The 15,001-nt window shown below is 38.2% G+C and overlaps 1 protein-coding gene across 5 annotated transcripts in view; it reads right to left on the reverse strand.

The window, feature by feature from the left end:
• The window catches only part of MCTP2 (multiple C2 and transmembrane domain containing 2), a 233,829-nt gene that overhangs the window by 130,064 nt on the left and 88,764 nt on the right, over positions 1-15,001 (reverse strand). For 4 of the 5 annotated variants that reach the window (XM_047794408.1, XM_047794409.1, XM_047794404.1 and 1 more), the window contains exons 6-8: positions 14,183-14,259; positions 13,549-13,660; positions 9,572-9,607 (exon numbers count right to left, since the gene is read on the reverse strand). In XM_047794408.1, coding sequence (XP_047650364.1) covers positions 9,572-9,607; positions 13,549-13,660; positions 14,183-14,259 — 225 coding nt within the window. The remainder of the gene's footprint in view (positions 1-9,571; positions 9,608-13,548; positions 13,661-14,182; positions 14,260-15,001) is intronic. The other variant, XM_047794405.1, reaches the window with a different exon arrangement.

Consider the following 15,001-nt stretch of genomic DNA (forward strand, 5'->3'; position numbering starts at 1 on the left):
CAAATCTGCAATCACAGTTATGTGATTTCCTTCTCAAGCAAATCATATAGTGAAAGGATATAGTGAAGGATGAATTTGCACGACACTTGCATTTGGCACCAGCCTGTACTCCCACCCAGATGAGCTCCTGGGTAGGAATCCTTCAACTGGGCCTTTGGCTATTTTATTAGTAGGAAGGGAAGAAAGGCATTCTGGGAAAGAGAGATATAAGAACAAGGCATTGCTTTGCAGGGAAACAAAATACCTCTGGGCATTTAGAAATAATGGTTTTGAATTTATCCTTCACACTTGAATCTGTCCCCACTTCCCTTTATTCCTTGGGCTACAACTAAGAAGCCTAACACCACTGTGAGACTCACAGCTCCAGATAGAGCCTGTAATCGGCTAGCCAGCCAAATGAGCTTTGCAGATCTGGGGGGAAGGGAAGGTTGTATAAAGAACACAGCCCAGTCCCTGGGACCCAGTAGGGGTTCAGTCACTGTTACCTTATTTTTTTTCCCTTTCCTACATTACGTTACTCGCACACCCCTTAAACAGAATATAGAAAAAGGCAAATATTCCCTATTGCTAAATTACAAAGAGGACGGGCATGCTTTATTTATTTTTCATTTCCATTCTGTAAATTTTCAAACATACACAAAGGTAGAATAGTAGAGGAAAACCTCCATATGCTTACCCACCAGATTCGACACTTTGTTAATCTTATTTCATCTAACCCTTCCCTATTTTTTTTTCCAGTGAAAGTTACTTGAAAGCAAAATCTCTATTTGCTTTCACATAAGCCCCATGCCATGATCACACTCGATACAAGTAACCATAATTCCTCTAATGTTGTTAAATACCCAGCCTGCTTTCACATTCCCCTGAAGGTCTCGATGGTATCTTTTTATGGTTATTTGTTTTGAGTGAGGATCCCCAACAGGATCCACAGGCTGCATTCAGTTGATGGAGTTCGCTCACAGTTTCCGTTCAATAAGTGAAATGGCACAAGCATGGACAGCTTAATTTGAGGGAGAAATAAATGGGCTGAGGAATGTAGATGGCGCCGAGCATCATAGTAAAGCAATGAATTTCTAACACTATATATTCATTCCTGTCATCTGCTCACTATATCTTCGAGATCATTTAGACATCAATTTGCTCGGACACTGGTTAGTCACAATTTATCACAACAAACGGCATGTCAGTGCCATATTAATTACACGTCAGCTTACTTCATCCAACACACAGTCATCCTGCCACTCTTAATAAATGATGCAACAATGCCAAGCACTTGGTTGATCATTTTATAACTTCCTTAAACAATGTACACGTAAGGAAATCTACACTCCCAACTTCACATCAGTATTGCTTTTCTCTTGAAATCGAAATGAGCGTGTGTGTGCGCACACACACGTGCACACTACACAGACATACACAGGGGTTTAGAGGTGCTGAGACATAACAGGAAAGGGAGATGGGAAAATAAAATTAATTTTTTAAAAAAGGGGGGGAAAAAACTCTCTTTGGAAAGCATGAATGATCCTTTCACTAACTTCTATTTGCAGTTAGGTTGTGGGTAGAATATATTTGATAATGAAGGTTTATGAAATAAAGTTATGTGATTTTAAATTTGCTAAAAACAATGCACATCAGCACAATACAGAGACAGGAACATATATAAATATATATGAGTTGTATTTATAATCTATATGTGTGCATAAAGATGTAGATACATTTAATACATTCTCTAGCTTATTAAGTACATGGGCTGAAAATGTCTATCTTTAAAAAGAAAATGAGATTTTGATTCATATATCCTGCTGCGATTTCTTTTTTTGTTTTTTTTCTTCTTCAAGTTTGACTTGCCAACCAACAAGCTAAAGCATGACCCGTCCCATGGCTATGCTTCAAAGTTTCGACAGATATATTCCTCCCTAAACACTGCAACTATTTCAAAATCCTTTTTATAAAGAAGGGAGTAATGTCCACAAGGGATCAAAGGGCATCCTACAGTCTGGCAATTGCCTAAGAAAAATGGCAGTGCGTCCATGAAATATGCCCTAAAATAATTTTGTGGCTTGGTATGTCCTAATTTCAAATTGGATGTTTATCTTGGAAAGGCTTCTATCTAACTTGTCCATAAAACAGCCCCACTTAGCTCTATGAGCTCTGTGAAAATGGAATCCAAAGCTGGTTATTAAGGGGCCCAGAGATAGGTTCCATATGGCGGAACAGCATGGGAGGGCAAGGCTAAGGCCTACATCAGGCACAGCTTGGCTGGAGCTCCTGACCGTCCACGGACACTCGTTGCATTACACCATAACATCTGGATTATTGCTTGTAATGTCCCTGGGAAATATCCACTTTCCATCAAAGCCTTTATCTATCTCAGTCGGACTTTGAACATTTTAGTATTTAACGCAGTCATGTTGATGTGATGGACTTGCTCTTTGCTGTCCAAGATTTTTTTTTTTTTTCTCTTACTAAAGTCAGGGTAGGAAAAGAGAAGTATTTATTGCCCAGTTCACAGACAGAAAAGAACACAGGACCTTTATTCTACTTATTTCGCCCTAAATGTTTCTGCAAAGCCCACTATAAGGTTATGCCGAATAAAGTTTCATCTAGGAGCGATGCAGTCTAGGATATGTACATAAGCATTAAAGATGTTCCTTAATTACGCTCACGTTTCTCTTCCACCCTGGAGACTTGTGATGAGGCGTAAGAGTAGGATCTGTGGTTGGGGGCGGCGCCTGGGCCATCCTGTCCTCTGATGCAGAGCTCTGCTCTCCAAATCTTTTGTCCTCTTCAAACACTCCCTTTCTCCCCACCATAAATCGACTCCTCTGCACTCACTCTGTTAGCTCAATAGCTCAGGGGTTCATGTCTGTGCCAGAGCCTATAAGCGAAATTTGTCATCTTAATACAGCTTGGAATGTGAAAGGAGAGAAGGAAATGACCCATCAAAGGAGAAACCCACCCCACCTCAGCTGAAACAGACACCCGGAGATAGAGCAAAGCTTCTGGGTCCCGACCCTAATTTCTCAGCAGACATAACAGGTAAAATATAGTACATCGGGATTTTGTTATTTTTCTCCTTCCTCCCAAAGGATCAGAACCTTTTACTATTTCTATGTCCATTCATTCATAGGCTCTCCTCCTCGGCCCCTACCCCACGAAATCCACATCCATTCTTCTAAACAGAAAGAGCAGCTTTCTTCTGAAACACACAGGTTAGTGAAGACTAGTGCAAACAAAGTGACCTCTGACTTAGAAACATAGTGACTTTTGCAAAAATGAAACTAATTATAAAACAATTTACTTGCGGGTCAGGAAAATTATCACAGGAAAGAAGGAAGGGAGACCCAAAGCATGGGGTCTGGTGCCTCTGCTCACTTCCAACAGGTGGAGATTTCCCGGGAGTTTTTGATCTGGGAATAGACTCTCAAAACAGTGAATAGATTTTCCTCCTTGGGACATAAAAAGCAGATCACAGCTTGGTGACATGCATTATTTGAGGATCTTAGCCAAGCGGCATGCTGTGAAGATGGCAATGTGGAATCTGGCATCCAGATTCCTCAGTGTGGCTGCAAAGGAATCCCTGGGAAGATGGGTATGACAGCAGGGTGCCTCCTGTCAGTCCCGAGGCAGGAAGAAGAGCAGGAAGTCAGCAGTAAAGAAGCCAAGGCCCATAGCCACCAAACTCCAAGTTTCGCTCCACGGTCCAGGACTGACTATGCTGATCAATACCACAGGGTAATGATTCAAAGAACTCCTTGAGGAGAAAAAAAAAAACAAAAAAACAAAAAACCTGCCAAAACATTAAAAATAATGAGGGACACTGAGAAAAGATTTTTACATTTTTCTAGTAGGTCTACCAATTGGTACAGAATCATGTATGGGTACTTTTGTAGATCATCTCAGTGACGGAAGTTTAAAAATATGTGTTCCAATGTGGCCAATGCATCATACTTCGGCTTTTATTAATTACTTTTCCTGAGTCATTGCGAGAAAGCATGTGGTCAACAGAGACAAATGCATGAAGCAAAATGAACTTCGTAAGCAAAATGAATAGGAAAGCATGACTCCAAGTGTGTCGGCAATGCTCAGAAAACTAACGGAGAACATCCAGTCTATAAAAGGTTTCCCTGAAATATTCCTTTCAAGCCTTTTCAACATGTAAAACCACTGCTCATTGTCAACAGCTTTTATAGCATGACATGAGAAGATCCATACCTTCATGCAACAGGCTTCCAGAGAGCTCCTACTCGGCAGCTTTATATCATCTGAAGAGAACCCTGTAGGCATAAATTCTCCTAGAACTACACAAAATCTTTGCATAGGATAGAAAGCAAGCCTTTTACATTTCCCACAGGGCCATGGACGTGGAAGATGAGATTTATATTTGTAGATAAAAACTACATCACAGTCCCAAGGACATGAATAATCCCTGTGTACAAAGACATTAACTATGAAAGGATTATATTAAATAATTTTTTAATTATGAAGGAATATCCTTGCTCAATTTTTGAACATAATGATAAAAATCAGATTAAAAGTTTAAAAAATTGAGACCGTCTATAAATACTTAATGACCCTCAGGGTTTAGGACTCAGAGGGAAAAAAATGAAAGTCACGTGATTCAATAAGAGTTTCCCTTTTGCCCTGACCTCTAGGAACCTCAACATTAACTGCTGGACTCATATGCGATAAAATTCATCATCTAGTATTTCTTGATTCACGTGTGTCATGCTGCTGGCCTTCATGTCTATGTTCCATATTTCTACGTATTTCCTTCACTTAAGAGCACGTCGAGGAGTTCCCATTGTGGCACAGTGGTTAACGAATCTGACTAGGAACCATGAGGTTGCCAGTTCATTCCCTGGCCTCACTCAGTCGGTTAAGGACCTGGCTTTGCCATGAGCTGTGGTGTGGGTCGCAGACACGGCAGATCCCGAGTTGCTGTGGCTCTGGTGTAGGCCGGTGGCTACAGCTCCAATTAGACCCCTAGCCTGGGAACCTCCATATGCCACAGGAGCGGCCCAAGAAAAGGCAAAAAGAAAGAAAAAAAAAAGCACATAGAGGGCACCGCCAACCAGGACTGGGGCTAGAGTGAAGCAAGTGAGGCATTTGGGGTGAAAAATGTAAGGAGGTGCTCTCAAGCTCTCAGGCTTCTGCAAGGGCAGGGCTGGCCCCTGAGCCTGAATACCTTCTCACGTTTTATATCCTGGGCACCTCGCTTGCCTCACCCTAATCCTAGCCAAACCTAAGATTGAGCAGTACTCCTACTGCTCTACAGGGTCTGGCCTTCTTACATTTCTGGCTTTGCCACCAACATTTCCTAGCATTCCAGTCATCCGCTAGTCCACCCCATGTTTGAGAACACGAAGATGGAATCACCTGGACGATCTGCAAAGATTGCAGGGCCCCATCTCCAGATCTCCTGCTGTAAGAGGTCTGAAATGGGGCCCAACATCCGCGTTTCAAGCAGTTTCCTGGTGATGCTGATGCTGCTGTTCCAAGGGCTCCACGGTGGAGCTGTTATCAAAGAGTTTGTAAGCGCTTGCATGCGCATTATCTTAGAAAGGTCATGTCTCCATTTACTTCCTCCTTCTCCTCCGCTTCATCCCAGTCTCCTTTCTCTGAAAGCTTTCTCTGTCCTCAGCCTTCAACCCACCCCACCCACCTGCAAAGTCAAGATAAGGGTCTAATCTCTTAATACCCCCACCTCTTGACTCTCACCTCTCCTAGTATTCCCTCTGTTCTTCTGATGGCCAAGTTCAATTCATCTCTGAATTCCCAGGGTAGTATTCCTGCCAACGCAGTGTATGCTCAGTGAGAGGTTTTAGGGCAAAACGGATTCTAATGTTCCTGAGAGGAGAGATTGATGAAAAGCTTATAGGAAGGCAGTGATTCTGTTCTTCCGGCCTGGAGCACACACAAGTTTTGAGAGATCCAACAGATTTGTGGTCTTACCCAAGCACGACTGAGGCCCCCAGACATGAAGAAAGCCTCTAGAAGTCATTCTCCCCAGGATAATACTCACCTCAACCAGACAGTAGAAGCACTAGGGTTAAGCTATTCAGCGGGTATTGAAAACACAGAGAATACAACGCAGAGAACAGGTGATAAGAAAGCTGAGACGCCCAACAGACTAAACTGAGAAAACCTAAAGTCAGTGACAGAAGGAAGCAGCCAGCACTCCTAGGAGCAGAGGGAGGAAACTTGCTGTCAAGTTCCGGGTAGTAAGGATTAGGCTCTGGCCCAAGTACTCAACTCTGCCAAGTCAGCCAGAGGCAAAGCTTTCCAATAAAACTTTATTTTCAAAAGCAGACCCTGTGCTAGATTTTGCACTCAGGCTGAAGTTCAATGACCCCTGGGCTCGAGAGAGAAAATGAGTAAATGCTAGGGTCGGTCACGGTCACCTGGTAGAAGCTGAAACCAGAGCAGGTCTGGTTAATGGAAAATGCAAAAGGCCCCCATGTCTGAGACATCACGGGAAACAGGGAAATGGGAGAAACTTCTCTCTTCCCCACCCTGTAGTATCCTGCCAATCCCTCTTATTGTGCCCAGCCAGACAGAGGCCACCTGTGAGGGGGACCTAGAAAATGTATCCTGTGATGATCGGCCTCTGTGATTACAGAGAAGAACAAATACGAAGCCAAACACACCAAACAATGGCACCACTGGTCAACTAATTTATACAGAACAAAGTGTTGCACTAGTATAGGGATGTCTCTTACCTTAAATGATTGACATGTAACTGCATAAAACAATGGGTCAAAATAGGGGCCATGTTAGAACAGACATTTATCTCAATGAAAATTATCTAAAATAAAGAAAATCCATAACTAAAAGGGCTCTGTGGTCAGCGACAAAGCAGTCCAAAAGGAAAGGGCTGGGACGTGTGTGTGTGTATGCAGTCTGCTGAACACAATCAGTGACCCATCAATTCCATTTTTTTTCAATCACTGTGCTTTCATCCCATTAGACTATTTGATGTAAGAAAAATAACTGCTGATAGTTTTCTATCTCTGTCACTGTTACATTAGAGAGAAGAAAGGTTTGGAAAAAGATTAATTCACAGAAAAGATTATGTATAGTAAATATCTAAAAAGAATTAGTTATCTAATTCAGCCCCTTTTAAATCAAATTTTCAATTCTCTCCTTTGAATGCTCATCGGAGGGTAAACAAAGGCTTTTGGATGTAACCTAAACCTATTTTTAAAGGCAATCTTTATGCATTTACTGTATTAAAAATCAAAGTCAGTATTAAAACCAAGGAAACGCCTCAAAAGACAATCCACAAAGATTCTGTCATAGTCTTTGGATGATGCAAAATTATAAACTTATGGGTTTAAAAAGCAATTATTTAAGTAAAGTTATTATAAGAGTAAGATTGAGGTGAAAGAGTCAATGACATTTAATAGGTTATACATCACTTAGGACTAGAAAAATTTTAGATACTCATAGTAAGTAATCTTCTTTATGTCAAACTTCTGTTACCTAATTTTTAAATACAATATGGAAGTCCTAAAAAAAAAATTTAAAAAAAGAGGCTTATAGTTTAAAAATACCAAGCTAGGTTGACCAGGGTATTTTAACCACTTTTACAGAGGGTTAATCACAGCATCTATAGATTTTCCACGTGACTCATTTTCATAAGCTAAATGAGACGCTATCTTACTTTTCTCTCTAAAACGGCAAACTCTAAGTAGCAAAATGTCAACCTAACAAGTGAAATTCTGCACCTCTCCTATCAGATCATGAGTAGCTTTCAATGAGCTCTATTCATCTACAGCGTCATTAAACACTGGGCTAGGTTTGGGCATTTGTTAAGTCTTCTTCAGTGCACTGAAGTCAAAATTCTAGAAACTGCAATGAGGGGGGAAAAAGACAGCAGTTCAGTGGTAAGACACAACTCTGCAATACAGATATAAATACTGCTCTCCAGGATCCTCTGTTCCTTTCATATTTTTGATATCTTTATCCCGGCCGTCAACATTTTTTCTCCCCCTCTTCATTCCTTTGGCCGTTCTTCCTAACCTTTCCTGTGCTCCCTGGACTCCAATATTCCCCAAGCTCACAATTTTTCTTTCTAGCCTTTATGGTCTTCCACAAACTGCCAGCGCTCTTCCACGGGCCGGAGCTCCCTAACTAAAGATGGTTATTGATGTACAGTACCAGTGTTTTAGTGCAGCAGCAGAATCAATAAATGAGAAAATACTGCTTTGTCAGGCTTCGCCGGGGCATGCTGGGAAACTTTACTGCTCCGGCTGGTTACAGAAACTCTTAATACGGGAGAGGGGGAGCCAGGCTCCCTTCTGTGGACAGAAATGATGTTCTTCTACCCTCTAGTGACTATAAAGGAATAAGACAAACGTTGGAGGAATTTTTGAGACAGTTTCACATGATTATGTATTGTCTCTTAATTTTCTCTCTAAAAAGAAGCAGAGTCTGGGAAACTTAGCGAACTAGGAGGAGGTAAAAAACAAACAAAAAAACCTTAGCCTATGTATTTGAAAGTTCTTAAGATACAAAGGATACAGCTTAGGAAGAGTCAAAACTTTGATTCCTTTGGGCTTTAAAAAGCAAGGTTTAGAAAGTTTGCCTTTCTTCCTAAATGACCAGCGCTAGTCAGATTCCAATTCTCTCTCTCTATTTCACATATGCATACTCTTACAAACTCACAAAATCTTTGTCTCAATCCCCGTATTTTACAGCAAAGTAAGCCACTGAAGTGTGGTGGGGTTAGAAATGGGAGCTGGTACCTATCTGTGTACGTGTGTGTGTGTGTTTGTAAATAAATGTATATACAGAGACGGCCCACGTACCCTCTCCTCAAACACAACACATCACGGCCACGTCCAAGTCCGTGATTCCTCTTTTAAAAGTAGCTGAGCTGCTGAATTAAGTTAGAATGATTTTGGGAGGGGTCCTGTTTACATTTACATTAATTTTGGCACTTAATCACTTAAGTTACAATGTGCTGACCAAATAACCCGATAAATTACAGATGCATTCCTATCTCGGTACACCTATACTTTTTACAGATGCAAAGAAGTTTATAATTGCTTTAAAAGGTACTAACAATGTTAAAAAAAAAAAATCACCAGTACTTCATGGATAAATCTTTAAAGACACTCTTACCGAAAAATAAATGCTCAAATTAAAGTAATATAAAAAAGATTGATAAAATATACCACATATTCCTCTCAATTTATCTTTTCATTGCCCCCATAACATCAAAGCCAGTTTCCACCTAATGGGAAATAACTTCCTAAAGGACTAAATCCAACTGCAGTACAACTCCAAATAATTCAAGGTTAATGAAGTGTAACATTCTAACATGGCCAGTACATATAAAATGTCACCACGAAAACAAGTGTAAGTTCAAACATCTGGCGATGCCCTTATTAAATGGAATTTTAAAAGGGAGGTTGTTTTCTTTTTATTTATATCAGCAGTAAAAGGAAAAGAAAGCTGTTACATCTAAAGGTTGGATAATATCAATCACATATACATTTGTCTTTGCTACAAAGATGGAACTTTTTACTGAATGATGTAAAGACAAAAAAATAGCTATATTTACCTTGCTGGCACTTAACCGCTTCCGATTTGACCAACGCTAAGGATTAGGTCCATTGAATGGTGAAAAATGGCCAAATAAAAGAAAGAAATAGAGCCGTTAACAACATGATTATGTTATTATGCTGGTTAGATGGTTCAGGCCACATTCAAACAACTGACACTCAAGTTTTGAGGTTACAGAGAAAACACATTTGAGCAAAAAATAGTTAGAAACCTAAGAAAATCACATTTCTGTGGTTATGCTGCAACATTTTCTCACAACAATGAAAACACTAGGACATATGAATACTGCTCTGTCCTTAGAAGTGCATTTATGTTTCTATTTGCCTGAAGACACCATAATTTCATCTCTAAAAGCAAAGTGGAAGGGCAGACTTCTCCTACCTGAAATACTCAGATAGCATTACAAAAATGTTTAAGAAATTCATGGACAAATTTGTTCTTATTTAGGTTTCCACCATTTGGGACACTAGGAAAAAAAATTCCATCTTCCTCTGCTGATTAAATCTCATATTCAAAATAAGAGGAAAAACAATCAGTCATTCCTGCACAATTAAGAAAAATAGGCTAACAGAGCAGTCAGGGAGGGAAGAAAAAATTTTTCTGAACAGCAAGTAACTTCACCACTGTTCCCTTTTGATCTCTCATTTGTCATGCTCAGGCCACTGAATTTCGTCTACAATTAAAATTCTCTCCTAACACAATCCTCTCATTACTCCTGTCACCATCCAGTACTATGAAGCTCTACTGTGGCTGGTTAACCAGCTAACTGGATGTTAAAACTTGGATAAATTTAGGAGATTACAACTCAATTATGAATCTAATTGAGCGGGCCACATTATTATGCTTAAGGAAAAAATACCTTTAGGCAAATGACCTATCCACTTTGCCAATGCATCTCCCTGATAAATTAGAAATCAGAAAATAAATCATCTTTGGGGATAAATCCACAGAAATCCCAGGGACCAGCAACTAGAAACTTTGGTACAGAAATGACTTGAAAATATTTTTCATAAAAAACACTTCCCTTGGTGAAAGTGTGAGCTCAACACTCAGCACGTGACACAGAGTTATAGATACAATGTGGGGATTAAAATCAGTTCTTTCTGTATTTTCTCAACAGCATATTGACAAATATTTTCACCCAAGCCAACAAAAAAACTTAATCACCATCTCTTAGGTACCCATGGCTCTTCCTAAATAGTCTTTTGAAATAGAACTCATTTGATTTTTATAACAGCCACCAAAGATTAAAAAAAAAAAAAAAGCAGATAAGCAAATGAATGGCAAATGAGTATTACTGCCTGCTTACTACAATATGAAGAGCTACGATATATCAAGTGTCTACTCTATGCTAGGCATGTATCTGATCACCTTGATGGTTACAAACCTATAAAATAGATCATCATTTTCAAAAAAATTTTCTAATCCCCATTTCCCACATGAGGAAACTGCAGCTGAGAGAGGTTTAATAATTCTGTGAATCTGACCTCATTATTTCATGTCTCAAAACTAAAAAGTCGTGGAGTTGTGATTCAAATCCAGATAGTCCGATGACAAAGCCCACAATTCTAATCATGACCCCATTTTTGTTTAAAAAAAGAGAGAGAGAGAGCAAGAGAAAGTAGCTTCTTCAGGCTTCCAGCCAGTGCATGTCCTTCTAACCAAACCATGGCCACATGCACTTAAAGCTCTGGACATCTTGGCCAATTCACAGATAGTGTGCACATGTTAAGATTTTTATTACTTTGGCTCTAAAGCAACAGAGACTGCCTCAATGATGACAGGAAGAAATATGGGCACAAAACTGAAAACTTAAATTGAAATCTCTCCATCCAGCTTTAAATTAAAATGAAAATTTACAAACAAATTATCCACAAATAATCTCCATCTCCTGTGTTAGTTATCCCCATTTAAAAACCCAATATAAGAATATTTTTAAGTACCAACTTATGCTCAATGAAAAGAGCAAGCCTTTTCTGATATGTACTCTACCAAAGGGCCTCCGATATGCACTCTAAGTTGAATAATCATACTTGGCCCAGGATAAATTATTCCTTGCTCAGGTACACTTATATCAAGAATATAAACAGAAAAATACTACTACCCATCAGAAAAAAACGAGAGCAGGCAGGGTTTTCTGTAATACCCCATAAAATATACATATAATACATACATTGTACTAACCCCTGCCAGAGAAGCAAAGAACAAAGAAAATGAGAAATTGCATAAGCAGGTAGATAACATATACAACCCACAAACTCTCAAAAACAGGAGGTGAAGGACTCAAAGGAAAGAAGGGCCAAACTAAATAAGACATTCTTTGAGATGTTTTCCAAAAACAAACTCAAGCTGTATTGAATATTAATTGCTCTGCAATTTGAAATAAATTTAAACTGAAATGGCTCTACTTCAAAACTCCAAACTTTGGCAATATTTAAATATATTTTAAATGCCAGTATTACTGTTAAATACAATCCAATACACTACAGAAAAAATCCATAAGTGGAATAAATATGCACAGCTATTTTTATGAGGTCACTATCCAACTTAGACATGTAAAAAATTTTTATCAGCTGGCAATTGCACAATGAGGATGTGGCAAATCCTCCTCATTTACATGGCATGTCACCTTAATCTGGCATCCAGCTCAAGGAACCGTTACCTACTGGATGCACTGACACTGAATCCAATGACAATACCTGTAAAGCTAAGGGGAGCTAAAGGAAATCCCTCCTTCATTATGTTGCATAGAAAAAAGCAATTTTTCCCAACATCAATTTAAGTCATTTTAACACCAAAGTATCAGTGTCATTGAGTCCTCAAGTTTTAACAGTGCCACTTCTTTAACAATTAATAAATGGATTCCCCTCCCACCAGTTATTGTCAAGTAAATGCTCATAAGTAAAATAGTCAAATTAAAAATAGCAACTATTTCATTGACCCTCTGGCAGCTGAACAGTCACTGTGCAGTTTTTTTGTTGTTGTTTTGTTTTGTTTTGTTTTACTCCTTTAAGCTCTCTTCACTGAATTTTCTAGTAAATCACTCATGATTTTCATCATGAAAATAAATTACAACTAACAGCAAAGGTAATGTCAAAATGAAGAATATTCTCCACATTGACCCCAGTGACTCGATTCAAGAGGTATTACTGGAGGATTAATTTATAAACAGGCTTCAAATTTTCATACCAGATTCTAAACATGCTTAAATTTTAACGTCTTAGTCCTTTTTTAAGTAGCTGTTTTTAGCTGGCTTTTAAAATACCTTTTAAGTAAATTACAAAGATATTTTTGTTTTCATTTTAATTCTCAGAATTATAAGGTATAATCCCAGAACACAAAATAAGATTATGATCTGTCATCCACATATTGGCTAAAAACAGAGTTCCAAGCATATTGTCACAAAATCCACTGATTTTTTTGATCTTCAAAAGGCAGAGCGTTAACTAGAAATTTCCATGTAAGAGACCAGAGACTATTAAAATGTATATCTTCCCAGAAGGAATCTCAACAGAAAATTTGGTAGCTGAAAGAAAAAGGAAGAAGCTGAAATAGACATTCTTCAAATGTGTACTTGATCACCTTAATTTAAGATGCAATGATTAAATCTTGGGAACTGCTTTTCATAACTGCACAATACCTAAGTCATCTAGAACCTAAGAAATTTGTAAATGGAAACTTTACACTTGGTTAAAGTATATTTTGGATATGTTACAAGCAAACCATAAGCAACATATCCATTTAATAACAGCAATAGTATTTCCAACCTTAGTCAAAATAGAGATCATTTCTTCATAGATTTTCTTTCCAGATTTCCAAAAGGAAGGCTGTATATCATCCAAGATAGATACTTTAAGTCTCTATACAAATTTCCCCCTCTCCAAATAATTACAAAAATGTCAGTCATCTGGTAACCAATTATCAAAGAAAAATTGAAATGAAGAATTTTTAAAAGAACAAAAGGGTCACACTCACATGTCTCTTGAAATCACCCTGTTTTACTACTAGGTTCAGATTTAATATAATCACTCCCATGTCATCTTCTAAACTGTTTGGATCTTCCAATTTTAAAATGTGTTCAGTCGTTCTACAAGCAAAAAGCAACAAATGATGTTAGCCCTTATTGGCAGTACTTTATAGCCTTATAATACCTTAGGAGCTTATGGTAACAAATTTCCTACCTCTGAATAAGGATGAGACACAAATTAAAAAAAAAAAAAAAAAAAGGCACCAACTTCAGCGAAAATAAACCAACCACCTTTAGGGTAGAGAAACTGTTTGGCACTGCCTGATTCAACAGTTAGTCAACTGATTCTTCTCCCCTACTGCCCAAATAAAATGTCAATATTTGTTTTAATTTTAAAGTTAGGTCGGTCAATGAACCTAAATATTAACAAATCAAAGTACAAAATCTAATACACATTTTAGAATATGCTATAGACGATTTAAATAAGTGACCAAAATATGGTTGGGAGCTAAAAAGCAAAATTCATAGAAAAACTTACATTTTAAAGCACTATTTCCTTTATTCAGATTTTAGTTTGTCATTTGATCATCTTGAGTTCCCTCTAAAATTCACTAATAACAGCTGAAGGTAAAATCGCAATACCTGTTAAGTTCAAGATCGCTCAGAATGACAAATGCAGAACCCATGAAATCAGATGTAGTTAAATCTCTATCATACACCTATGAAGAGGGAAGAAGCCAGTAACACACATTAATATGGGCAACCAATGGAGTTTAGCAAGTTATGGATAAATGCAAGATGCTGAGAATTTTGAATTCAGTCTTCTAGATCTAAAAATAATTTGCACAGTGCAATTAAAGAATTTAGCCAAGCCAACAGAGAGAAAAAAATTCTTCAATCCTGTGCATCTTCCTTACCATGGGCAAAACAACAAAAAATACTTTTAAGGCAGTATTCATATGCATTAAAATGCTATGCACAATGGACCACTCACTCTCCCTACAGTTTAAATGATCCCTCATTAAAATTTAGTATTTTCCACCATGAATAAATCTGCCAATTCAATAGAAATTTGCTAAATATTCTATAGCAATTCCATCTTGCACTCAATTCATACAGTTTCAACCCAGATGTTAGAGCAATTGATGCTTACAACCTGGTAGCTTAAAGCTCTATTAAATATAAAGTTATTCCTAATGAGAAAGACTTTAGTCCTTGTCACCACTGCACAGGCAGTAATAATTCTTCCACATTCAGTAAGTTTAAATACAATCAATGGAGATATTATTTTCACTCCGATTGATCTGAGAGAAATACAACAGTTTTGACAAAGGGTATAAAGAATCCCTTCCATACTTGTATTTTTAAACTAATGCTTAGGAATGATAAAAGAATGATTTGGGGGAAGCTGACTTCTAAGAGGGCGAAGACTACTGAGAGATAAATGCTTTTAATTAAAGA

This window comes from Phacochoerus africanus, chromosome 9 (assembly GCF_016906955.1).
Source record: "Phacochoerus africanus isolate WHEZ1 chromosome 9, ROS_Pafr_v1, whole genome shotgun sequence".
NCBI classification, from domain to species: Eukaryota; Metazoa; Chordata; class Mammalia; order Artiodactyla; family Suidae; genus Phacochoerus; species Phacochoerus africanus.